Source organism: Ammodytes marinus, assembly GCF_949987685.1.
Source record: "Ammodytes marinus genome assembly, chromosome: 14".
In the NCBI taxonomy this organism is placed as follows: domain Eukaryota; kingdom Metazoa; phylum Chordata; class Actinopteri; order Uranoscopiformes; family Ammodytidae; genus Ammodytes; species Ammodytes marinus.
In genome coordinates, this window is record NC_137218.1 from 15,785,192 (window position 1) to 15,812,450 (window position 27,259).

The 27,259-nt window shown below is 41.0% G+C and overlaps 2 protein-coding genes across 2 annotated transcripts; both read right to left on the bottom strand.

Moving 5' to 3' along the window:
* Positions 1-2,321: 2,321 nt before the first annotated feature.
* On the bottom strand, positions 2,322-17,875 carry ltn1 (listerin E3 ubiquitin protein ligase 1). The gene is made up of 32 exons (XM_080040443.1): positions 17,738-17,875; positions 17,311-17,517; positions 17,012-17,110; positions 16,408-16,638; positions 16,066-16,118; positions 15,776-15,956; positions 14,944-15,117; positions 14,526-14,716; positions 14,070-14,217; positions 13,716-13,973; positions 13,200-13,511; positions 11,953-12,171; positions 11,795-11,836; positions 11,504-11,693; positions 11,149-11,388; positions 10,906-11,059; positions 10,641-10,791; positions 10,311-10,521; positions 10,056-10,212; positions 9,632-9,739; positions 7,722-7,849; positions 7,494-7,629; positions 7,250-7,394; positions 6,948-7,161; positions 6,517-6,754; positions 6,223-6,300; positions 5,885-6,071; positions 5,545-5,710; positions 5,147-5,367; positions 4,785-4,979; positions 4,518-4,685; positions 2,322-4,184 (listed from the first exon to the last, which is right to left on the bottom strand). Exons 1-32 carry the CDS (start codon positions 17,777-17,779, stop codon positions 4,122-4,124), a joined length of 5,307 nt encoding a protein of 1,768 aa, XP_079896569.1. The 5' UTR covers positions 17,780-17,875; the 3' UTR covers positions 2,322-4,121.
* Positions 17,876-18,973: 1,098 nt separating this feature from the next.
* Positions 18,974-25,705, bottom strand: tmem135 (transmembrane protein 135). Its single transcript, XM_080040542.1, has 15 exons — positions 25,555-25,705; positions 24,975-25,102; positions 24,156-24,248; positions 23,886-23,919; positions 23,724-23,789; positions 23,557-23,603; positions 23,383-23,424; positions 23,116-23,292; positions 22,955-23,024; positions 22,677-22,844; positions 22,418-22,481; positions 22,217-22,293; positions 21,985-22,083; positions 21,770-21,837; positions 18,974-21,025 (listed from the first exon to the last, which is right to left on the bottom strand). Exons 1-15 carry the CDS (start codon positions 25,690-25,692, stop codon positions 20,890-20,892), a joined length of 1,407 nt encoding a protein of 468 aa, XP_079896668.1. The 5' UTR covers positions 25,693-25,705; the 3' UTR covers positions 18,974-20,889.
* Between the last annotated feature and the right edge of the window lie 1,554 nt (positions 25,706-27,259).

Genomic DNA, 27,259 nt, shown 5'->3' on the forward strand with positions numbered 1-27,259 from the left:
CATTATTGACTTGCTCCTTTTTTAATTTCTGTAGTCATAAAATATAAAATGTTCACTTTAAATCTATACTCACAGTGGTTCTGACTCATGGCCAGAGTCTTTTGAAAACAGCACACTCAGCCACCTGCTCTTTGGTGTCCTCCATTGCTGCTATAACATGGCAGCAGTAATAGAAAACCATAAAAGGCCTGTACGTGATGACAGAGTAATAACAGTAGATTTAAACTGTGGCAGACCGGGCAGCCTTTTCCCAAGCCATAATGACTAATACAAATGCATGTCTATGGAGCCAATAGATTGAGGTCAATAACCATAGTTTATGGCGTTCATTATGTGAAAACAGCCAATGTTAATAAAATTGATCATTTTCCTTTTGAGTGCAGTTGAGAAAATAGCCCCAATAGAACGGTAAAGTTCCCTGCTTTGGTTGAGGATAGATGAACCCAATGAATTCAACAAATCCAGGTATTGATCGTATGCTGAGTGTAATTTCACACAGTGTGCTAAATGAATTGTAACATGGGAGAGATGCACAGAGAGAGCGAGAGAGAGAGGAGGTGGGGGATATTGGCTGCACAGGAGCTAATAAAATCAGCGGCATTCATTTCAAAAGAACTATTATCAGCAGTCATACTCATATGCACATACACACGTACTAAACACACACAGTCACAGACTAATTCAAAACCATTTCCAGAGCCGGGCAGTTGCCTGCAGTGTTGAGGAGTGGCGTAAAAGGGGATAGGACCCACCTCCTACAATTGGCTTGGAATGCTAATATTCTCACAAATGGGTCAGGGAGCGCTAAATGAGAGCTATCTGGGCCTGGCTAATTATGAAATAACCAAGCCTCCACCTATCAACTTGGAAGGCCAGAAAAGGCTAGCGAACAGATTGGTTGTTGGCTGCTAATTAGCTTGAACTAGTAAAGCGGTTTCATGCAAGTGGGTCAGTAGGATACAGTAGCTCATGGATGGACAGCATCACAAGCACTAAAGGTATTCAGAAGGGACACATGTATAGAATCTGATCTGTGCTCTTTTGTGCTCTGCACAAATGTAAATGCAACTTGATCAACTGATAAATGCTAATTATGCATTGAAAATCACTATTTGATTACAGTTTCATATTACATTATTGAACAAATTAGATTTTACTACAACAGAAAAATTGGTGTGTTGACTCCATTAAAAGGAAATATCAAATTTGTAGCCTGTATTTAAAGTATTAATTGACGTCATATTTTCAATAATAATTTGAGTTTCCATATATCTTCAGAATCCCTGAAGTCACTTATTTCCATGCTGACTGGCACCCGTCCCTTTTAAAAAAATACATTTACATATCCTTGTGCTCAATGTTAGCAACATGTAACCTGGGTCTCCAACTGTCATTTCAGGTTCCAGCATTGTGACTGAATGTATTCATCACACCACATCTAAGTAATTAAAGATGGCACATTAATAATCCCTTTTGGGATCTCTTATTAATGGCATTTTTAAATAACCCATTCATTATTTGGGTGAGCTGAAAAATAATTTGTCTTGAAATCAACGGGCGACAGAATTATTAAACAATAAAAATTAGATCTTTGTGGGAAATTTATCCTCCCTTGATAGTCTGGATCAGTAAAGCCATTTTCCTTCAAGTTAATATGTACACATCTCCTCAAATAGTAGTTTTATTCCTAGCAGTCGTATATTGTGCCTTGGCTGCCATCTTGTGGTATGGATTGACCTATATTGTGAAAAGAATAAGCTGCACACGGAACTCTACTGTTTATTCATAACATTTGCGCTACTGCTTAATCATACGGATAATGAACGATTTGTGGGTGATGTGAATGAGTGAGTGAGTGTGTGAGTGAGTGTCAAAACGTGTGAAAGAGATTATTTCAGAATAAATATTTATCCGTAGCAAACAGATCAATGGCTATTAAAAAGGTCAAGGGCAGATGATGATGGATGCGGGCTGAATGTATTGATAAATTCCGACCGCAATAATGAATTACAAATGCACACGTGCCTGCAAACACACATAAGACGACCCAGACCAAATGATAGGGAATCATTTATTGATCATGCCTAATCCGTCATAATGAATTCCTTAGGAACAACTGTGATGAGAGAAAACCTCCATTAAACAGATCCATTATTCAACAGGAGGAGGAGGTGGACCCAAGATAAATGAGCATGGGAGACTGGTGCCAGCAGTCACAGGCTGAGGCTAATTACAGTCTTTTCTTGGAAACTAGCGCAGGTTAACTTACAGTGATAGTTGTATGGAAATACCATACAACTGTAATTGGGGGCTGAGGTTAACATAACAGTTCACAGAAGCACTTGGGCTTCATTACAGTTGACTTTGAATAAAGTTATCTAAGAAAAAAGTGATGGCATTTCATAAATGTCACATCTGTTGACCTACATACCTTTATATAGCGACTTGTTCATTTTTAGCAGAGAGAGAGAGAGAGAGAGACGTGGTCCCAGTTTGAATCAAATCTCAAGCCATGTGTTAAGTGTTAAATAGGTCACTCATCTCAGCTATGTATACATTACTTTTAGTTTTTCCCGTTTGTGATCAGTAGGTCTTTATATTCTTAACTCTAGATAATGGTTGTGGTTAAGGTATTAATGAAGCAAGCTTTGGCGAAGGGACTTTATGAATCGTAAGCACAACAATCTACCTAGGGCAAAAACTTAGTGGATTTATTTTTTTTTTAAGATATTTTTTTGGGCATTTTTATGCTTTATTGATAGTGCAGAGACAGAGGTGAAATGGGGCAGAGAGGGGAGTGACATGCAGAGAACGACCGCGGGCGGGAATCGAACCTGGGTCTGCTGCTGGGCAGATTTGAGAGTAAAAGTCTGAAAGTAAAGCAAAAGTAAAAAAAAATATATGCATGAGCAGTCCTTGTGCAAGACTATATAAATCCATTTAATGGAAATGCAAATGCATTGTTCTGAATAACACGTCTCAATCATTGGCAAAATATGCTCACTGTACTCGGCCATAGTAACGTCCTGTAAGGCTGCCAAATCAGCTTTTAGTGTTCTGATAAAGGGCCATTACAAACTACTTTATATGGTATGAATCATAATCTGCTATTAAGGTAATTAACACATTTATTTAGTTTTGGCTTTACTCTGTATTCCATCACAATTGGGCAGTCAAAATGCATGCATAATGTTTCAAGTATAGCCCACACATCGACAGATATGTTGGATATTTTATTTTAAAAATCAGTTTCTGGAGCGCATTGTTGGCAGAGTGGTTATAGTGCATATCAGCTTCTGTGTGTATTATTTTTGTGACTCCTGTTTTAAGTAATGAATCAAAGACAAATTGCATCCATTAATATCAATCCTGTTGTATTTTATTTACTTTCCAGCATCATTTACAGCCTTTCGCAGGCACAGGGGAAGCCGCTTATCATTGGTTTGGATATGTGTAAGCATTGGCATTTTGAAAATTAAAAACCTAAACCGTAAACAAGTTCCCTTTCCTGCTTGTCATAGGGGATCTCCCCTTGTAATAACGGTATAAGGCATTATCAGACATAATCTCTATACACTCCTAAATATTAGGAAATAATTGTGAAACCTATTATATTCCAATATTAAGGCCATCTCCTTTCTTTTTAAATTTGTAAATTAGTCAATTTACCAACAGGTGCTAGTATAAGACTTGAGGGCCCGTCAAGCTTTGGTGTGCCAAACTTTGATATTTAGCCCCTTCTACACACCTGCACATTTCAAAATGTAAAATAAGTCCAAACTCTTTAACGAGAGAAATACATCAGCGGGGAGCTACTGATGCTGAACATATACAGTACAGTAAAGCATTGGTATGAACAAACTGTTGACAGCTTATCATCTCACACTAACATGGACATACAAGTAGCCAAAATACAATTGTACTGTTCTTTAGTTCAGTCTTCCTCTGAGCGCATGAAACATGATTTTCTGAAACCCACAAACCCGTCCATTTGAGTCAGAGAAAGCCTCTGATGAAAAATTACAACCCATGTTGTGATCTAATAAATTAGACCTTAATCAAGATGAGTTGTGTAATCACTACCTTTCCAGTCCTGTTAACCTTTTAGCAATTGATCAACCTTAAAAGAAGGTTTCTCTGCACAGGGGACAGGTGGACTTGTTGCTGGAAGTGAACCATTTGTACTGTAGAAAGATGAGAAAGAAACATATCAATGTACAATGTCAAAAAGTTAAGCATGTTCACTTTAAACAATATGTTATTGTGCTTTAAATTGTATATGGAATTTGTGAGGTGTAATTCAAAAAGCATACAGTGGTGGGCTGTGGATTTACAAAATCTGCCTTCAATTACGTCCCAGTAAAAGAAGAAATTATCATGAAACGGCATTAGACCAGATTACAGACAACACTTTGTTGCCGGGGCTATTGTTCTCTCTCTCTCAGTTAAAATGATAGATTAAGGGTAAAGAAGCCCACCACTGGAAGATATAAGGATCCTGACACATAAAATCTTACCAAACAGGCCGAGTGGAACTTTTTCTTGCAGGTGCGGCAGGCCTTCTTGGGCAGGGAGTAGTTGGAGCCGTGGATGACAGAGAAGCAGATCATACAATCCTCTATTCCCTCGAAACGCTTATCCACGTTGTTCTTCCACAGAGCCAGGCCCTCCATAATGCTGCCATTCTGAACACACACAAACACATCAGGTTGATGAACAGGCCATACTTAAAACAACACCAACCTCTTGAAGTTTTTAATCCATGGTGTGTTTGTGTTTCTTACCTGATGTGTGAGGTAGGTGCTCAGTTGAAGCATCCAGTTCCTCCACTGCTGGACGGCGACGCCCACACGCCTCCCGCTCTCCACAGTGATAGAGCCCAGAGGGTAGTTCGGTGGGAGCTGAATCACCAACTCAATGAAGATATCATCCACAGAGTAGGTGGCAATCACCTCCCGCGCTGCTGAGCGGGCTTTCACCTGGAGCAATAAGAGAAAAATCAATCAATACATATATATACGCTGTTTGCCTTTGCCATGGTGGGAGAGTCTTTCAGTCACATAATCACACATCTGCTTTACAATCTATTTTTAGTAAAAGTTGTATTTGTAGATACACACACAGAGCAACGAGTTTGCCAACTTACAGTCATGCTGTCAAACATCTGAGTGCTGGAATGGACGGACGAAATCTCCTGAGCCGAGAGAACAGGACTGACGTATTTGATGGTGAACTTCTCCGCCGCTGCGCTCACTCTCTTCTCCTGGCTGTTCCACCACAGCCGCACCATGGCAGGCAGGTCCTGCACTGTGCTGTAGTACACACTGCAAGCCAGATGAGGGAGCTCCCACTCAACACTCACGTTTTCTGCGGGCAAGAAACACAACATTGTTTACATTTCATATCCATGTACAGAAGTCAAATTTGCGTGGGTGTGCAGGCTGCTCGATGGTGTTTTGTGCCCCCAAAAGTGCTTTCCAGGTAGCGCTGCCTTGAAAGCTCTGTTGGGGACACAAAACACCAAACACCTTGCGAGCTACTTACTGTCAACAGACAGAGACAGGCTCTCAGTGAAGAAGGTTTTGGTCTCCTTGGTCTCTGCCCCCTGGCCTGGGTAGATGGGGTTTTCAGGCATCAGTTTGAAGAGGTGGAGGAGGAGCTTGTTAAGGGAGCAGCTTCTCTTCAGATACTGGGCATAATGGGCACGCAGCTGGAGAGAAACCAGAAGAACATCAATACTGTGACAATACAGACATTGACACATACTCCCTTTCATTTGCCCATATACATGGACTTGCTTGTATACACTGTCACATGGTCAAACTACCAAGTCAAAACCAGCAACATTAGAGGCTGATCATCTGAGGACATTATCATGACTCACATGGGAGGGGGAGGATTTGAAAAAAGTGAGGAGCAGCTTCCAGGCCAGCAGGTAACCCAGGATGCAGGAGTACTCCACACTGAGGGGCTGGACCACTGCAAACTCTCCTACTTGAACCCCTGCTAGGATGCTATCACACAGCTCCTCGCAGGTGGAGAGCACGGCCATCAGAGATGCTGGAGGAGATCTGAACACAAAAAGGGAACAGAACAGTGAGAATCATTTTAAAAATATAACCTAGGCTCAGTTGTTGTCAACTCAATTGATAATCCTTGATTCTTGATAACAATTGTATAATGTGTAAAGCCCACAGTAAAATGATCGCCCTAATGACTTACAGACATGGCTCATCTCTATCATCATCAGACTTGCTGTTGTCCCCTTCTCCGTCACACTCGGGCAGCTGAGGCATGACCCTGTGTTGACAATAAGCAAGTAAAATGTATTTCATATCTTGTGGTAAGCATGATGTGAGCCTGCAGGGCCCTGAACATCTAAGGATAGGTTCAACACTAAATCACAACACAGTAAAAAGGCAGCTTTTAACAGTTATTTTTTCTGTTAATTTAAAGGAAAAGTTAACCACGACTGCACAGTGCACACCCTTTTACACACTCTTACACAAAACTTACTTTTCTAACAAGTGGTAGACAGTGATCTGCAGAGGCCTGGCCTTAAAGAGCAGCCGAGGACAAAAGGTGTTGAGGAGCGTCTGGAGGGGCTCTGGCAGGTTTGTATTCTGGTCTGCTATGAACCGTGGAGGGAGGGAGTTCTGTTGGAGCTGCTGTACAGGCACATATGTCAGAGCCACGCCCACTGACTGCAGAACCGCCAAAGGGAACACCGGGTCGTCCGGTTCAGTGAAGGCATCTGCAAACACACACACACACACACAGAAGTACTATGAATATGACTACTATTAAATACTAATTGTTGTTCTTTTCATTGCAATGACAGGTTTGGGACATAGTCAGACATGTGTATATGTTCTTAATTGCTAAATGAAAAAGTAACTAATATCTAGATTTTAAGATTAGATTTTTAGAAGGCCTGTATTACGCACCTGTAATAGTGATAGGCAGAGGCAAGAGCAGGTTGTAGATTCCTTCGATAAAGAAGTCTGTCCATTCACCAGTCAGTTCTGACGGTAGCTTCTCCAGTAGTTGGGGCGGAGATGATGTAAAGAACTGGTTCAGCTTCACTATCAATGTGGCAGTCTCACACACAAACAGCTGCACCCAGGGGTTCCATAGACTGCTCACATTCTCGCAGGAGGTCTTGGGGCAGAAGCAAGTAAATAAAATATTGTAAATAAATACTCAAAGTCCCAAAACAACACAATAGGTTATGATCTATGTCTCTCACCTCCAACCAGGCTAACATAGAGCAGAGCAAGAAGTCCCACTGGCTGCCCCCGAGCATTATGGGACAATGAGTCACCAGCCAGGACAGGTAACGCATCATCTCCACAGTCCGGTTCAACTGTTCGGCAGTTGCTTCAGACAGGTTACTAAGGTACAAAAAGGTGTGTGAAATGTAGATATATCAGTAGAAAATACCTAAACAAGGACATGCTTGCAAGAGATATAATAAATGAAATGTGTTTAACCTGCCAAAGAGGAACCAGTCCTCCTTGCTGTTCCTCCACTCCATCACAGTGGCCAGGATAGCCTGAAGCACCTCCTCCTCTACTTGTGTTTGGGCTTTTAGACAACACAGCAGCGTCGCCAGACACCCATACACATCTGTGACAAACAGTACAAAATTATTAATTGCTTGGTTGTAGTTCAAGCTTTCTATGTCATATATGTATGTTTATAAGAGTTCATTTTTTTACCGTCATTCTCTTGCCAGTTGATTATTCCAGCAGTAGCCAAGGCAACAAGAGTCTCTCTGTCCTCTTTGGTCATGGTGGGGCAGAGCACCTGTAGCGTGCTCAGTTTGCTTTGAGATACTGGGAACAAACTGACCAGACAGACTTTTTTAATTATATAACCCCATACATTGGCCCTTTAGTGTGTGTGTGTGTGTGTGTGTGTGTGTATATATATATATACAGTATCTCACAAAAGTGAGTACACCCCTCACATTTCTTCACATTTTTCTTTATATCTTTCCATGGGACAACACTGAAGAAATGACACTTTGATACAATGTAAAGTAGTCAGTGTACAGCTTGTATAACAGTGTAAATTTACTGTCCCCTCAAAATAACTCGACACACAGCCATTAATGTCTAAACTGCTGGCAACAAAAGTGAGTACACCCCTTAGAAAAAATGTACAAATTGGGCCCAAAGTGTAAATATTTTGTGTGGCCACCATTATTTTCCAGCACTGCCTTAACCCTCTTGGGCATGTAGTTCACTAGAGCTTCACAGGTTGCAACTGGAACCCTCTTCCACCCATTTATGACAGCATCACAGAGCTGGTGGATATTAAAGACCTTGCGCTCCTCCACCTTCTGTTTGAGGATGCCCCAAAGATGCTCAATAGGGTTTAGGTCTGGAGACATGCTTGGCCAGGCCATAACCTTTACCCTCAGCTTTTTTAGCAAGCCACTGGTCGTCTTGGAGGTGTGTTTGGGGTCGTTATCATGTTGCAATACCACCCTGCGGCCCAGTTTACGAAGGTTGAGTGCACGTGGTCAGCGTCGTACACAGAGGTTGGCTTTGGAAAATAGACGTATGAGTGCTGCCAGCATTGCTGAAGGGCTTGAAGGGGTGGGGGGTCAACATGTCAGTGCTCAGACCATACGCCGCACTCTGCATCATACTGGTCTGCATGGCTGTCATCCCAGAAAGAAGCCTATTCTAAAGATGATGCAAAAGAAACCCCACAAAAAGTTTGCTGAAGACAAACAGACTACGGACATGGATTACTGCAACCATGTCCTGTGGTCTGATGAGACCAAAATACATTTATTTGGTTCAGATGGTGTTAAGAGTGTGGAGCGGCAACCAGGTGAGGAGTACAAAGACAAGTGTGTCTTGCCTAGAGTCAAGCATGGTGGTTGGAGTGTCATGGTCTGGGGCTGCATGAGTGCTGCCAGCACTGGGGATCTACAGTTCATTGAATTCTAACATGTACTGTGACATACTGAAGCAGAGCATGATCCCCTCCCTTCATAAACTGGGCCGCAGGGCAGTACTGCAACATGATAACGACCCCAAACACCCCTCCGAACGACCACTGGCTTGCTAAAGAAACTGAGGGTAAAGGTTATGGACTGGCCAAGCATGTCTCCAGTCTTAAACCCTATTGAGCATCTTTGGGGCATCCTCAAACAGAAGGTGGAGGAGCGCAAGGACTCTAATATCCACCAGCTCCTTGATGTCGTCATGAATGGGTAGAAGAGGGTTCCAGTTGCAACCTGTGAAGCTCTAGTGAACTACATGCCCAAGAGGGTTAAGGCAGTGCTAGAAAATAATGTTGGCAAAACTAAATATTGACACTTTGGGCCCAATTTGGAAATTTTTTCTTAGGGGTGTACTCACTTTTGTTGCCAGCAGTTTAGACATTAATGGCTGTGTGTCGAGTTATTTTGAGGGGACAGTAAATTTACACTGTTATACAAGCTGTACACTGACTACTTGACATTGTATCAAAGTGTCATTTCTTCAGTGTTGTCGCATGGAAAGATATAATGAAATATTTGAAGAAATGTTAGGGGTGTACTCACTTTTGTGAGATACTGTATATATATAGGTTTTGAATGTGAAATTTAAATCATTCACAAATCACTCACCTGTCTGCACTGCTGCAAAGCTTCCTCACACTGTGAGCGTCTGCTAGGTTGTTGGTGTGGATGTAGTTTTGAAGCGTGAGAGACCATAGACCTCCATCCTCCACTGACCTTCAAGGTAACAACAACATTATACAAAAATACATATTGGTGAAAATTCTATTGTATACATTAACAGTGCTTTTTAACTTTTGTTGTCTTGTTTCTTCAGAAGCTGATAGATATTTCATTCACTTTTTCTAAGCAGCCATCTTTTAGAGATTGCAAATTAATAAAATTATACAAAAAATAATCCCAGCCATGGCTTTACAAGATGCTTCATGAATCCAGGCAACAAAGTACCAATCTTGTGTGGGTTGGTTTTGGCTTATTTTGCATAGTATTAAATTAATATCTTATTTGTCAAAATTTAGGGAGTGTAGCTCACCTTGAGTAGAGTGTCTGGAGCAGATTTTTGATTGACACCTGGCTGTGGAGTCCCTCTGACAGCTCCCAGTCAGTCAGCAGGCTGTGGTAGGCAGACACTATAGCAGGGCTGTACTCTACCTCCTTACACCACTGCAGTGCATACAACAGTTCTGAAACTGCCAAAGAAAAGCATACATACACAAACTTATTTAAATAGATCCACATACGCATGTTCAACTTTACAACTGTTAATTTCCTGTGTATGTGTGTGTACCTGTGTATTTAAGGCTTGGCAAGCGTGAAGGACATTCCTCCTCCTTTTGGTCGTGAGTTACGAATGCAGCAGTCTGTGCCACCCTCCCCAACAGGGCACAGACACATAAGTGGGCCGGCAGCTTGGTTGACAACCTAAACTTCCAGATTTCTATGGAGGGTTTTTCACAAACTCCTTTGTAACGGCCGGAGAGTAAGGGGGTTTTGACCCACTGCAGAGGACAGAAAAGAAGAAAAAACAATGGGTGAATATATCATGGGGGGTCAGCTTCCTTTCATAGCAATGTATGGGAGAGCATTGATTTTTGCCCTGTGTAAAAGGCTGGCTCACCTGAGCAGGTACAGCTTGTCTAATCCTTGTCCATTCTGAAAGGCTGGGTGTCAACTGGTTAAAGAACTGGACGAGAACTGGGGAGTCTTGATCGCAGACAGAGATGATTGTCTCCACCAGGCACTGTACAGCCAGGACTAGAACCTGTAAACTAAAAGATGATTCCAAGAAGAGTTAACTAGATAAACAGGGTTGCACTGATGTAGACACATTGAATAGGCCCATATTTCAGAAGGGTTACTTAAAAATCCACTTTTAAAATTACCTTTTAATGTCCAAGGAGACAGTGAGAAGTTGGTTTGACACCCAAAGAGCCGCACTGTGCAGGAAGCCACCTTTCTTGACCTCATATTCAGAGTGCTGGACCAATGACTGGACCCCAGCTACATTGACTTTCTGCAGCTTTTTTAAAAGTGAGTCTTTGAAAGCAATTTCAGCAAAGATTAGTTAAATTTAACTTACAAGGAAATTGTTCATATAAATGTTCGTGCAAAAATTGGTTACCTACCAGACAGAAGTGTGTGTGTTTGATCTTGGGCGGTGAGCTGGAAGACGGTGAGTAGAAGCTCTTCAGCAGAGACTAGTAGAAGACAGTCTTGCACAGCGGAGAAGAAGGTGAAGGCCACATCACAGATGAATGAGATGAGTGGCTCCATGTTGCCCGCATCAGACAGTCCTTTGGTCTCAGACAGAGTGGCGTGGAGCTTGTCTAAGATCTTCTCCATGTACACCTCCCCTATCAGAGGCTCTGTTCAAGTAAAAACAGATTTAAAAAAAAATATTATCATTTTGTATTTGATAACAAAATTAACAAACAATTAGATGCTGAGAAAATGAAAAGTTTTGCGTGTGTTTGTGTTCACCATTGTTGTGGTGCTGAGAGAGGACTAGACTGATGAGCATCCAGCTGTGGTTGCTTGTAGAAGAGGTGGCACAGGCAGAGGTGCATCCCCCATGGCACAGCTCCTCAGTCAATGAAAGGAGTTTCTCGCCCAGAACTGAACCTTTCAGCCAATCTCTACAGCTCTTCAGAGTCTCAGTGTCTGCACATGCCTTGACAGGATGGATAGCAGAGCAGCACAGACATCTAGAACAGTGGACATTTCATCATAACACACTTTGATACAAGATTGTGTAAACAAAATGACACATACCCTCTGTATGATCTGCAGGATGATGCCCCACTGTAAATCCATCTAGAAAGCAAAGTGAAGAGGAGGAATGTCAGCAACGTAAAAAACAATTTACAACAAAAGAGGGATCAGCATGTTGCACATAAATGATATCAATCTACATCAGGAACTTGTGTTACCGTGGTAATGTGGTTGAGGACACGGGTGCTCTCCTGCAAACTGCAGCAGTACAGTGAGCTGAAGACCATCTCCACCAGGTGTTCAGAGTCTGAGCGTCCCTCCTCAGCCAGCCACAACACCACCTGCTCCAGCAGGAACTGCATTGCTGCATTTTTGGTTTTCACCTTGTCCTTCTGCTCACCATCCTCTGTTATTGGATGATCCAATTCCACCAATGTCTAAGAAAGCACAGTTAAAGCCACTACGAGTAAGTCGGCACGTTGGCGACACCTTTGAACAAAAGCGGTAGTATTATTACGACGCCAGCTGTCGTGAAGCTGTTTTCTAGCTCGTGCAGGGCGTTCAGATTCAAATAATCAGGAAGCAATATGGTGCGTGTCCGTGTGTTGAAAGCAAAGTGTGAGGGCACCGGACTCTTTTCGGCTCCGTGAGTCTATGGGTGACACAGCATCAACTAATGCCAGTAAGTGCTAAACACACCTGATTGCAATGAGTTGATGCATTGTCGCCTCTCACGGAGCTGAACGAGTCCGTGTCCCCACACAAAGCGAATGAACGAGAGATGGCAGTTAGTTAGAATGGATCACGATGAGGTAATGTGTTTATGTTGTAAATAATGACTATTTCAGATGAATAATGGTCATCTGATGATGCTCGTGAGGCAAAGTAAACTTTGTTTTAGTAGGCTACCGCTCATTCATTTAGGAGTAAACACTGCAGTCTACGTTCGCTGCGTGAAATTGTGTATACGTTGCTTGGCAACGCCCTCCCGCCCGACTATCACTCTCCCTTTTCGCTTTTCTTCATTGCATTTTCTTTTTTTTCTTTTATGGTTCAGCCCCGTTATCAGTCATTATGACGACAAACAACTGTCTCAAACAAGGCTCCCGCTCCCCTTCCCTCACCTGGAGGGATAGGCTTCTCAAATCGCGTAACTGCGCCACACTGAAATCTGTGACCAATACGGATATGTGACCATAGAGCATGCACGCGTGAACCGAAAATCGGACTGGGTGTACGACCAGATCAAATGCAGTAATAAAAACTATATAAAAACGTCTTTCTTTGCACTGATGGTCTCGTTTGCTGTTAAAGGTAATTTATGATTATGAGAGGAAACATGAGGCTGTTTAAAAGATATTTAAAAGTTACTCGTTGCCGCTTTAAGGGGTAAGGTCAATTGCATCAATGATGTGTGAGAGCTGTAAAAAACTAAATACTTTCCTCATCATCAAATGTGACTTACACTGAAGACCCTGGGTGTGTGGAAAGACCGTAGGAGGAGAGAGAGGAAAACAAGATGTCTCTCAGATTTTCTCTCATTCACATGCACCAGGCATAGCTGTGCCAGCTGGCACACCACATCCTCAAAATGTTGCGTCTGCGGGAACTCAAAGGCCTTCTCATTCAAAGGCTCGGACACTGTTTGCTCAGGCTTCTCAACACCATCTTCCTCAACTTCAGCTGTCTCATCGTCCGCTGGATTACAGAAACCAATCTTGACAAATTTCTTCTTCTGGGCGTGCTTTCTTTTAACTCTCTCAGGATAACGCATTACCTGAAGACAATGGAGAAAGTGACGGTAGATGGATTTCATTCATCAACATTTATGCCACTTTTTTACTATGGCGACTCTTTAAAGACATGGTTGTATATGAATGCAATACTGATACGCTCCATCACTGGTGTACACATGGAGATTGCAGTGGGAAATATGTTAAAAAATAAGATAAAATAAAGATTCTCCAAAAAACAAACTTACCTTCAGCAAGGTGGCTACCCCTTCTAAAGCCTTTACATCTGCTTCTTCGTTGTCAGCATAGCCCACAAACAAAAGACCAAGCCCCTCCCAGAAGTCTGCCAGAAGCCCTTGAAAGACGTCCTTGCTGCCATTGGCTTCACCTGCACGGTGTAACCCTGCCCTCTTCTCCCAGGAGACCAGCATTTCAGTGACCAAGAGGAAAAGAGGACCACTCTGAAGAGAGGGATTTCTGAGAGACATTTCTAGCAGAGGTAGGAGCTACAAGAAGCAAACAACAAAGCAATGTAAGAAGAGTAAGGCCTCGCGTAGATTTGACATAATGGGGAAAAGCAATTGTTGACTGTGTGATCCCACCTGTTGGGAAATAACCATGGTGCGTATTTTTTTCTGATCTGCTTCCTCTTCTGTATGTTGCAGTATGCAGTATCTCAAACACTCGACAACAGAGATCACTATTACTGCACTTTCCGATGGGCTTGTCCCTGCACGCTCACTAGACAGACTGAAACAAACACACAGACCCTTATGGTTAGAATATGTAACCATAATTTATATCTAAAGAAAGTGTGATACATATATTATTATTCATAATTTATAATAACAGCAATATGAGCATTTAAACAAAGAATTCAAATGATTACTTTTCTAATTACCATTTGCATACAATCATTGATTTGACCATCAGAATTTTTCTAGAATGATGACACAAAATTAGCATTATACTGTTCCCTTTAAAAATCAATAAATGATAATGCTGAATTATTTACATGTCCACGCTTGCAAACACACACAAACAAAACAAATGTTTACCCTTGAATGCATGAAGTGAAGAAGGTGGTGTAGAAGTCCAAGGCTGGATCAGTGACCTCTTGAGGCAGTTTGCTAAGGAGTGGCATTAGATTAGGGTGTAGGGCTTTACCCATGCCTTTGCCGCCCTCTTTTAGTAGAGCCCAAAGTTTAGGTAAGAAGCCCTTCTTGGCATGCACATGTGTCCAGCAATCCTAAAATAGGAACAGGAAAAAAATTTAAATAATAGAAGTAACCTATTTATAAACTAGCACAACAAAAATTTTAACAATCTACATCGGTTTTGGGACTCTACTAGTGCAGGTTGATAAAACTTCCTATTAAGTCTGTAGAACAATGGATAACAACACAGAACACATGACACTATAATAATGGCCAAAGCATAACTGTATGTGAGGTCATTATTTCAACACAAGCTTACAGGGATCGTAGACACAACATGAAGAACAGCCTCCCACACAGGAGGCAGCACTACAGGGTCTGTGTCGTCAATGCTGAGGAGGACAGCAGGGCAGAGGCGAGCTGCTTCGGCCTGGACCAAATCGGGGGTGAACTCGCATAGAGCACACACCATCTCGAAAAATGCCCCTCGCACCTGCAGAGCAAAACAAAGCAGTATTTTGGACGAATTATGGCATGTTTAGGAAGGCGGCACCTGGTAGCACATACAGATATATTTTAAGCTCTAACAGTTTTAGCATTTTATATTAGTGAACTGTGTATAGGTGTGTGTGTGACTGTGACAGATTCGATAAATAGAATAAAAAAATCCAAAGAATTTGTTTACTTTGTACTAGGTTACAAAATATCCACACAATCCGTTTGTTTAACCTAGAGGGAATTCCTTTGTTTAACATTTTGCTGTTTCTAACAGTAACAAGAACACCTACAATAAACCCCATGAAACTGAAACTAATTTCACTCAAATATCCACCCAGGGCAGTTAGAACTATTGGCAACCCGATTGCTTCTTTAATGTTGGGTTATGCCATATAGATATTCACATATTACATATTATACCCAACAAACAACAACCTTTAATATTTTAACATTTTAAAAAATTAAAAACGTTGTAATAAAATGTATGATAAATGTATGAATGTAGGCATTCAATTGGAAGAGTAAACATTCAGTGCCTTATTTTAATTGAGTGAAACTGCATTTGTTGTGCATAATATCAATTTCCTAGTATCATGAATATGCATTCCAACACCTGCTATTAACAGAGCAGCCCTAGTATTCAATGCCAGTACCTGTGGTGTCTTGTGTTTGCTGTACTTCCAGAACTTCCCAGAGTTAACCAGATGTGCCAGTCTTGGCTCCAGGGCCGTCCTGTCATCTTGGAGCAGCAGGGAGAGCAGTCTCTTCACCCCCAACAGAGAACTGGTCAGCAAGCGCACATATTTGCCTTCTCTCTCCTCCTCTGTCACACTTCTAGAGAAGATGGAGGAACAGTGAACTCAGCAAAGACTGACAACATGTATTATCTTCATGCCTACACTGTGACAGGAATGGACACAGAAGCTAGAATAACTAAACTTACTGTGGATCGGACAGTGTGTCTGCCGTTTCTTTTAACAATGTATCTTGAAGTACCTGCAATACAAAAATAACAACAATTTAATGTGCTACATTTACCTTCTTAGATTTCACCTTGTCTAAACTAAAGACACCACTTTAAAGCCCAGTTCAGACCAAAGATTTGCCTCGCAGCGACTTGCGACGAGATGGTTTTAGAACGTCGCGGGGGAACTGCGCGTTGCAGCGCAGAAGATTCAACATGTCAAATCGCAAGGTCCAGTTTAAGAACGTCCAGGCCAGCTCGTTGCGAGCAGTTGCATCTCGTTGCAAGGCAAATCTTTGGTCTGATCGGGGCTTAACTCACATTAAGGATCTCCTCCTTGCAGAAGCTAAGAGCCTCCGGCTGTTTGCTGGGTGTGAAAGCAGCGTTAAAGGCCTGGCACGCAGCAGAGGCTGCAGGTGTGTAAGTGTCACACTGGGACAGAATCCAGTGGCCCATCAAGCTCTTCAGAAACGGGGCCAAGTTGCGACGCACTTTCAGCACCAGCTGCTGAAACGCCTGCTGGGTGGCCTCCCTGATCCGGCGATCGTGGTCCTGATAGGCATAACGATGATGAAGACAGAATTATCCTAATGTAGACACGCCTCAAACACTTGCACTCTCAAACATTAAAGTCCCATTAAAATGTCATCCTTAATTTGAATGTGGAACCATGCAAGCCTCTTCATTCATTAATATATTTAATGTGTTAATATATTGAATGAAATGTGATACTTGTGATACTTTACTTTAATATCCTAGATAGGATGGGGTTGATCAAAAGTCTATAGTGGTAATTTAATTAGAGCTGGGTTTTGTTTATGTAGATGCACTATTGTAGATGCACTATTTCCAGAATGTTACAAATGATTTGCTAAATGGATACAAAAAATGCATTTCATGAATGTGTTGAGAATGACCAGCTCACCACTGATATCTTGCAGTAAATCCTTGGCCAGTATGGCAGGACACCTTTAACGTCTTCAGCGTCCCGTTCCTGACACATGGACCCGAAGTCCTGCACGGCCTGAGAATGGCACACAGCATCAAGACACTCAACTGAACACAACATATCCTGTGGTGACATCTACATACCCAACGTAAAACGTATTAATTCATGTTTCGTGCATTTGTAGGTTTTAACTTAAGTAACATGTTTGCTGCTATATACACATAGGCCCTATCACTTGTCTGTTATGAGTGATTGGCTCTGAAATGTACACTCACCTTCAGTCTGGTGACACCATCCCTCTTCGACAGTTTCCTGAGCACCAGGCGGAAATCAGCATCCACCAGGTTGTCTATCTCCTCTGCACCGTGGACCGCGGGGACATAACTGAGCTCCGAAGTGACCGTTGTGTCGAAGCCCACAAACCCCGGGATGACGCCACCTTCCCGGGTCAACACCTCAGCAGCTCGGCCGCTACTGGACGGCTAGTAGAGGGAGAGGACAGAATAGTTGTAATAAATAAACAATAAATCCCATAAAAGTATATATACTAACAAGAGGTTATGAAACATATGGGAGAGCACAGCCACATGTAATGTTAACCTAAGGTAGCTTTTAACATGAAGTTTGTATTAGCTTATTCTGCTCGGGTTTGTTGCTAGGACTTGAACCGAGTGAGTTAGCTTACAAAAATGTGGTACTTACCCGAACATTTCCTTTAGTTCGCTGCTTATTCTTACCCCCCATTAATCTTAAAAGTCGTAATTTCTTATGTTAACTTCGTAGTGTGTAGCGTTGGCAGCATTAAATGAGACGGAGCCAAAGCCACTTGTCGTACTAACGTTGAGGGACTAAATACTTCCGGTATAAACCGTTCAAAATAAAGGCGTCATTCTCGCATGGTGTTCCATTCATCTATGAAAACTGCAGACAGGAAAATACCTGCATGACCAACATTCGTGCCCACATTCAATTTTAATTGCATCTTTAAGATCAAGTTTAATTTAAAACACAATTATTTAGTAGTGTGACTAACTTACTGCAACACACTACATCTACAGTATCAACAGCAAAGAGGAAACCGATGGACGTTTAACTTTTCAGGACTACTTGGGCTAGTACTTTACATTTTGCAAAGCAGTTAAGCACAAGATACTGGAAAGACATTGGTGTCAGACATTGTTTTGCTGTGAAAAACTAACTTCAAGTGATTCCGATATGTCCAAAATAGTCAAGATTATTCCATGAATTACCTTAGGCTAGTCAAGAAGTGATCATGTAGCCTTTTCAAATACCATAGGCTATTGGTTTATTATTATTATAATTATTGTAAAAATGCATACAATAGCTTTCCCTCGGGGTGGAGATAATGATGTTGCCTAATCATGTTCTACTTTAAACGGGGCAGGTCGAGCCGATTTACTTTGAATGGGAAACAGAGATGCTTACATGTGTGTGCCATGTGCTTGACGTATTTTTACCTACTTCCGCTATGGATTTCTTCTTCGTGTCCATTTGAAGTAAACTAAAGACAGTGTACACTCTTGGCTGCCCCCACAAAAACATGGTGACTGACATTTAAGTCAACATGGAATAAAAAAGCTGAAATGTGTATATCCCTTTTAGGTCTAGGGTAGTCTATGGTATATCCTCATTCCCTTCCTCAAATAATAACATTTATGTGGAGAACTCCTTGCCAGTGAATGAAGACCAAATGTCTAAAGTATGCTCTTTGGTATGATCTTAATCAAATCATTTTCTTTAACATCAAAAAATTATTAAAAGCCCAAAAATCAAACAAGTCTTGTACTTAAAATCAAAAATACTTTAATATTCATCAGTTTTTTACATAAATAAAAAACATTTGTAGAGTTATATCATAATTCTACATGATTGATTTAGTTCATTTATCACTTTTTTATATATATAACTGTATTAAAATCTGAAACATGAATTCTGCACTGCATTTTCTCACAATGATGGCTTCTGGTATCGAGGTCAGGTGTGTCTAAAGCTGGGTTGAGTTGAAAAACTGAATGTGAACAAGCAGTTCAAACAATTTCTAGAAATATGAGATCTGTACCAAAAGACATGAAGCAGTTTTACAGTGTAATAATATGGAATCATTTCACATCTGGAATGAGGTTTGTCATGAATGGTCCACTCGAGAAACTGTAGATATCCTCCTCTCCCAGCAACAAAAATAAAAAACAAAAACAGATTGTGTGCTTTTTATTCACAGAAACAGAAACCGTCTGTCCCTCAGGCAAACGCCTCCATGTGGCACAGAATTCTTCATTACAATGTTTCAATAAATGTGCTGCTTCAGCAATATGGTTTATCTTGGAACTGACAATAACCAATGAAAATTGAAACCACCAGCACCATTATTTTGAGCTCATGTGAATCAACCACATATTTATTTCAGTCATTTGCAACCTCATGCCTAACTCCTCTGAAGAATGGGATATAAAGGATGGATCAAGTTGGTTGTAGCATTGACATTTTGAGATTTGTTTGGACAAAATGTTTTTTGCAATTTAACACCTTTATTTTTAAAAGAACATCTGCTAATCTTTCAGACTCTGAATGATAGAGATCTAAAAATGTCATCCTCCTTGCTTTGTCATTTGAAAAATTCATCCTGTGAATCACATTACAAAGAATTGGCTCTTTAGGATTCCAAAGTGATGTAGCTCATGTAATACATTTAGAAATGAAAGGCAGTTTCCAATCAAAGCCTTTACTAACTGTTTAACAGTTCATGCATGCAATAGAACTATGTCTGTTAAACTGTAAACCAAACTGACTATATGTTTTATTATACAGTAACTTTTAAAGACACTTAAAATATGCCAATCTCTTGCCAAACCATTGTGTTCAGGTTTTACCATCTGGGATTTCAATTTGTGGGCACCAAAACCAACTAAAGCCACATTAAGTATCTATAAGTGATTCACTCTATTGGAATAATGTTCTTCTAAGTGCAGTTAACAACCAAGTGATAGTAAAGGTGGATATTTTGTACACCAAAAAAATGAATTTAGAAACCAATGAAGTGATGAAAAAAATGAATAAGGCTACATAGTTATACATCATAAATCACATCAGTTGCACACTGTCGTGAAAAGGTATACATTCTTAAAGATCAGGGAGAATGACTATGAAATCAAATTAGATCTCTTTCTTAAATCAGAGTCAAAATCCAGTATCACTGTGTCTACTCCTAAAGATAAGTTAGTGAATTTCACCGTCTGACATGAAATCAACTATCCAAATAACCAAACTGAGTTCAGTCAGTACAAAGCTGTAGGTAACTTGCAAAATGAAGAAACATTATGTTAATGCATATAGAGAATAATGTTGTAATGTTTTTTTTTTTTTCAATAAATCAATTTTTGGTTAGCTGACTATCTTTCTTACTACAATCCATACCACTTTAGAACAGGTTAATGTCATTCATAATGTCAACATATAAATAAATCATTTTGATGATTTTCGTATTAGTAGAATTTGTCTTTTACTATTAGGGGGTTTAATTAGGACTTCTATATTTCTATCATATACTTGTTCATTTTAACAACATTTTGAGTTTCATTTATTTTACCAGTTACCTTTTTCCATATAATCCCAGTGAGTAAATGTGGTTGTGCAACACAAAACTTTATGCTCACAACCCTCTGCTTAGGAGGACAGAACTTGGGCTTTTACATCCTCCAAAGCACATCCCATTTCACAACAACACCACTTTTGAGCACACCTTTAACAAAAATCCTCACGTTACTCAGTGAGGTCGGCCTAACTGCCTATTTCCGGATGGCGTAACCTTAAAGTGTCTCGTAGAGCCTGGTCCCAAATCATCCCAGTAGTATGTCAGACACTGGCGGAAGCACCGTGAGGAAGCGAGGGTCCAGTTTGGGCACAAAGCCTTTAAAGTCCCTGGAGGCCTGGGTCCCAAACACATCTAGCACGTGTCTGTTCATCACAGCAAACCTAAGAGAGGAGACAGAAAATAATCTCTTAGCCATCATGAAAAATACAACTAACAGAGCACCCATACACAGTCTATTGATTATATTAAAAGGTCAAAATTGGATTTAATTGTTTATGTTGCAGAGCTACACAGTAACTACCTTAAAGCTATAGTGCGTAACTTCTGTCGCTCCCATGAGTCATTCTGAGTAATTACAACACTGTCTGCGCCTCTACATGAGGTAAGCCTTCGGTGATTGTGCATAGATTTTAGTCCTTCTGTATGTCCAGGTTATTTCTTAGCAGTAGAATCATGAACTGAAACAATTCTTGGGATATTTCTGAGTTCCTGTGCCAGTGTTGAGGGGCGACACCGGTTTGTAAACGCTGCCATACTGTGAAATACAGAGAGAGTTTTGTGGAGCTGATGGGCTTAATTAACTTTGTATTAACTAATTTGGCAATGGCTTGAATGTAACGGACATTCATTTAAATAAGAGAGTTAAGCACTATAGCTGTAAAGTGTCCCTGTATCCCTACCTCTGGGTTTGGACCTTATTTAGGACTGAGGGAATATGTACCACTAAGGCCACTTACTGTATGCTTTGTTTCCTTTTACTAAAATATAAAGAAGGCAAAATGTTTTATCTGTACTAAAAGTAGCCATTTCTCTCTGAAATTGACACACAATTTTAAACGAAACACTTCAGTGAAGTGCAATTGATGTTCCTATCATGACAGATTCCGACGGATAGTACAACATACCTGCCCTTAGTTAAACGCAGCAGGAACTTCCAGTATGTAGGTCTGAGGTTCTGCACTTCCATCACAGCCTGTTACAACAGTAATGAGTCATACATTACATCCCTACTCAGCAAAATAAAAAAAGTGTGTGAGGCACATTGATGTAGATATGCATGTGTGTGTGTGTGTGTGCGTGTGTGCGTGTGCGTGTGCGTGTGTGTGTGTGAGTGACTTACAGCCTGGAAACAGATGGCAGTGGAGATTGCATATAGGACCGTGTCTGCATGAGGAAAGTAAGGGAACCGTCCGGCCTCAATACCCTTGAAGTACATGGTCTAAAGACACAGATGCAGATTACATATGCTGTTAATGATAAACTGTCCAATACAGATACAAAGTTCCTGATAAACTGACCTGCATAGCAATAATACCTTACATTGATATTTTTTTAAATAGATTTTCTGTTACCTCCACCAGCTTAGTGAAGAGATACATGGATATTGTGGTGCTTTTGTAGAAGAACATTGAGGTACCAGCCAGGAAGCCTTGAAAGAAAGATAGAAAGGAAAAAGAGATGAAAGTCAAACGGAGTAAATCAGATGCAAGATTACAAATTAGGAGGAGTATTGCCTCTACAAGGAGCTGACTGTTTAAACTATCCTGACTTACCGGCAATCAGTGCGTTCAGTTCATCATCAATGTTACGCACCCAGCGCAGCAAACAGCTTGTTCCCTGAGTGAAAGAAAACAAAACAATAATCACATGACAACACAATTGATGTTATGATATGTAAAACATGTGAAATGCTAGAGTATATAATACAAAATACATGAGATAAAATCAGAGCAACTATTTTGGAGATGGGAGCAAAACAATTATAATTGTACAGATGATATATTAAAATACTCTTGCAAGTATGAAATGTACCTTGTAGATACTGACGAAAGAACCTAGAAAGGCCCCCAGTTGGAAGTTCTCTTTGTTGTAGAAGAGGGAGGGGAGCCGTGAGGGTTTAGAGAACATCTGCCTGAATGTCGAGGGCACTTTAAGACAACATTGAATCAGGTAGCCCACACTGAACATCCTGACAAAACCCTGGACCATGAAAGAGAAGATAAAAAGGACTTAACATGAATTCATTATTATCATTTAATAATATAGAATTTGAGTATGACAAGTCCACCATGAAAAGAAAAGTGTCTTACTTTAACACAGTAGGAAATGCAGTTATCTTGGTAATGTCTACAACATCTGTGTCTTGGGCCCTTTTTGCATCTGGATTAGTAAAAGAAAATTAAAAATTCAATACTGGGTCCATGTGTGTACAATCAAATGTGTCTGTGTGTATATCTGTACATTCTCTCACATTGATGCTAGCAGTTCCCTGGTGTAAGCTAGCAGAGTTTTCCTCCTGGAGCCGGGACTTTCTGCTGACGCCCGTGAGTCCTCCGTTTCTAAAGCGGCTGTGCGCTCAAGAGGACTTGCGCAGATGTGTTCTGCTGTGACTGAGTGAGTTGGAATCTCTTCTTTCCCGATGATAAACCTGTGTTGGAAAATGCACACCACCTTTTTGTAAGCTTTAACCCAAACGATGACAGCAATCTAATTTCAAGGCAACAGCGGAACGACTTACTTCAGTGCAGAGAACGCAAAGCCTTTCAGACCATCTTGACTCCTGCAGTATAATGCAAAAAAAAGGTAATGTAAAAATCTTAACATTTGCCCTTGTGTTTGTTAGTTATGATTGGAGGTTATTCATAATAACCAATTGACCGATGTTTAACATTTCATCATACGAATCTCTGACCTGAAGAAGAACATGTAGAGCGATGAAGTAATGCAGAACAAGAGCACCTAATGGGAGGAAGAGGGAGGAAGAGAGGGCCTCAGACAGTGTCACACAGCACTTTGAAGTACTGAACTCAAACCAGAACTCAAACTACACTGCAACAGTCAACCTTCCTTTCCTCTTACCTCGCCGTGTCTCATTGGTTTGACGACGCCTCGTGTCACTGCCATGCGGAACAAAGTCTCAATGGCCTGACAAAAAGAGTACATTGTTACATACACATTGAGTGACAAACATGTCTTCCCACGTATAAATAGTCATGTTCAAATGAAGTGAGGAGCCCTTACGAGATTTGTCATATATATTGTCAGCAGGCCTCTCCTGGCGAGGGGGAGAAGAAAGGGACAGACATATAGATTCTCAATAAACACAGAATCAATATTTACAAAGCAGTGCCTGGTACTTGACCATATCAAACAACTTTATGAGGTTCAAAAAATGAGGCACCATTTGTGAGCAGTGTTGTACTATGCAAATGTGTCTTATTTCAGAAACCTGAACAGACAAGCAGGAGAACCAAGAAGAATGTAGAGTGAATAAACAGACAGGAATCTCACCTGCTCTTGCGCTCCAGGAGGATGGCAATGTAGGAGGCAGGCAGTGCCGAGCCAAAGCCGGCAGACCATGAGTAGAACCCGCCAAACAGTTTCCTTTAGAAAAGTAAGAAAAATGCAACTTTATTTTAGAATGTCAGCTGCAATAATCCTTGAAGTAGCATTCATTTGGAGTGGTAAGAGATCACCGTGCATGCCATGTAATCGCAAGCAGACAGCTATGTTGCATGTCATTCCCCCCACCCTCTCTCCCCAATATTCCTGTCTAACTTCAGCTCTTAATCTATCCAATTAAGGTGAAAAAGCCACAAAAGAAACTTTAAAAAAGGTAGCAATCATTTGGAACAGGTGCCCAGAGCAGGGTGCACATCCATGCCAAAGGGTATCAACCTATTCCACTTATGAACTGGTGCCGGCTAAACATCTAAACATGAATTTACTTTATTCTTTTCTTCTTCTTTTTTGGATCAGCTTTGCAAATGTTTTATGAGGAAGATAATGCATCCAACACAACAATACACCCAAGGCATTTTTTTTTTTTGCGGTGGGTAACACTGAATGTAGACCTGAGTTGTTTTTGCCAACAAGAAAACTCTACCGGGCAGGTATGTCTTAAAACAACAACACACCCTAGTTAACATTTACCACAGACAGTGAATGCCTCTTTTGGCATTAGGTGCTTGTGTTCATTTCCTTATTTGTTTCTATGGGCACCACTGAATCTTCAGACATGTACAGATCCACAGATGCATCAGTTTAGCCTCTGAAACCCATTTGCATCTCATCATCTTAACTTTGGGACATTTGTAGGGACCTGCAGACCTGAGGATGCAGAAGAAAACAATGAAGAGACCTCCATTGGCAGTGAGAAAAGAGGTAGACCACAGGATCTCAGGGAGAAGCCTTTTTAAGTAGTAATCCTTCTTCCTTCTCCGTAGAACTGCTGCGATCTGCAAAACGTTGTTAGAGGGTCAGTCACCGGTGGGTTCACAATTGTTTGCCAAAACATGCATGCAAGAGAGTTGAGTAAACTTTTGAAAAAGGTTGTGAAATCATGGATCATGGCTATATAACTAAATGAATAGTCAAACGAGTTAACGATAAGTATGCAAGACGTCCGTTTGCACAACCTTGTTAGATGTTGTTTTCAGCTGACTGTCAATTAGCCATTGTCAGTGTGTCCTGTTGTGTTTATCGGGGGGAAAGGTAGCGCTGGTACAGTGTTTTCACCTCTCCCAATGAGTTTATTTGTAGTTGTATGAACTTGAACTTAGCCCCCATAGCGACATGTCAGCTGGCTTATCTTTACGACGTGTTTCTCAGAATGAGTTAGCCTTACTTAGTGGGCTAGCGAACTCTAGCTTCCAAGTCCAAACATGTAAAGAAAAACGGCGGAACTTACCAGGTAAAGAGGGACGTATATTTTGAAGGAGACCTCAAGAGCACCCCTAGTTATGTCCAGAGCAGATTGCAAACACGACGGATCCCAAGTGTGACCGATCTCGTAGCAGCTGTGCGGTATTTTACTGAGAGCAGCCATGTCTGTGCTCTGACAACAGACAGCAGGGAGACAACGGCGAAAGGCTGGCGCGCGCGCACAGTGTGAGGGGAGCGCGGTCACGCAAGCAAGTGTGCACGTGCACGGCGCTGTCAGGACAGGACCCTCCTACTATTGACCACTACATTATGAGAAAGTGGCTTTAATCGAAGATAACTTAAACTGACACAGCAAAAATACGACTAAATGCATGGAAAATTTTGAAAACTAAAATATTAATACATTTAAAGTGACAAGACATAGGCCTACTAGCAAGACCTAATATATGTGCATCCATTTATTAAATTATCTACCACTTATCATTATTTCTTGGACATTGCTACATACATCACAGGTTCAATTCCTCAGCTGCTCACTGTGGGTGGAACTTCAGCTAAATGAGTAAATCTGCCTAAATATTCAACTCACCGCTTAAATCTGGAGTCAGATTAGACCATAGATAGTATATAAAAGACTTAATCTGGCACAATACATAAACCGTCAGCGTAAAAAGAACATACTAGGCCATGTTCCTGCTCAGGTGGAGGCATGTTAGTGTACACACAAGGTACCAGTCTAAATAGAGACTCATACCCATTTCAGAATGGGAATCAGAGAGTTTGGGCTGCAAATCAGTACTTTTAATGTTTTGGGTAAATAATAGCCATCGTGCATCAAGTTGAATTTCCACAGGTTCCCACGGTAAAGTGTTATTGACCAAAAAGAGAACATAGTCAACTCTTGAGCCAAACTTGACCCCAGCACATGACGTAATACTGTAATAACAATACAAAACTAAGGCACTTTTTTTTTAGCCTTGCTGCTTTTAAACTGCTTTTCATGTAGAACCAAATACATCTGTTTGTACACATTATCACTTGGAATTGGGATTGTACTGAGTTGGGATTGTACTGAGTTGGGATTAGCAAAAAATGGAAGCTCTCTGATCACACTCACCAAACCAGATTAGGGGAAAAGAACAGGGTGACAGAGTTATATCCTTTTTGTGTGTGTCCAGCATTCACTTTGTGAAGGAGAAGCCATGAGTTAACCCACCTTTGTCCCTGTACTGCTACAAAATGGTCAGCAGGTGTCACCCTCCACGCTTTGATGTTCAGTGTAATAATAGTAATAATAACTTTATTTATATAGCACCTTTCAAAATCAGAGTTACAAAGTGCTTTACAAATTACAAACTACTTTGTAATTAGTTACAAAGTAGTAAAACAAATAGTAAAAACACAATTAATAGGAAATTAAAAACACATATTAACGTCCAATACAACAATAAAAACATGGTAAAATGGTACATCTAAGTCAACGGATAATAAAAATCTGTATGATATAAGTGAGTTTTAAGAAGAGACTTAAAAGAGGATAGTGACTGCCTGCCTGAGATCTCCAGGCAGGGAGTTCCACATCTGTGAGGCCCTAACTGTAAAGGTTCGGTCCCCTTTTGTGACCAGTTGAGATTTTGGAACCACTTTGGCACTGCGGGAAGATCTCAGGCAGGGGTCAGGCTCATATGGAGTGATCATAGATATAAGCAGGAGCCTGACCATTCAAGGAT

What these genes read in the sequence shown, in the direction of transcription:
- ltn1 (XM_080040443.1), bottom strand. Translation starts at nt 17,779, where the DNA reads ATGGGGGGTAAGAATAAGCAGCGAACTAAAGGAAATGTTCGG. An exon ending in ATGTTGTGTCTACGATCCCT is followed by an intron (nt 14,717 to 14,943) that starts GTAAGCTTGTGT and finishes TTCCTATTTTAG; the next exon opens with GATTGCTGGACACATGTGCA. An exon ending in TCTGCCTATCACTATTACAG is followed by an intron (nt 6,755 to 6,947) that starts GTGCGTAATACA and finishes GTGTGTTTGCAG; the next exon opens with ATGCCTTCACTGAACCGGAC.
- tmem135 (XM_080040542.1), bottom strand. Translation starts at nt 25,692, where the DNA reads ATGGCTGCTCTCAGTAAAATACCGCACAGCTGCTACGAGATCGGTCAC. An exon ending in CAATATATATGACAAATCTC is followed by an intron (nt 23,790 to 23,885) that starts GTAAGGGCTCCT and finishes TCTTTTTGTCAG; the next exon opens with GCCATTGAGACTTTGTTCCG. An exon ending in AACCAATGAGACACGGCGAG is followed by an intron (nt 23,604 to 23,723) that starts GTAAGAGGAAAG and finishes TCCTCCCATTAG; the next exon opens with GTGCTCTTGTTCTGCATTAC.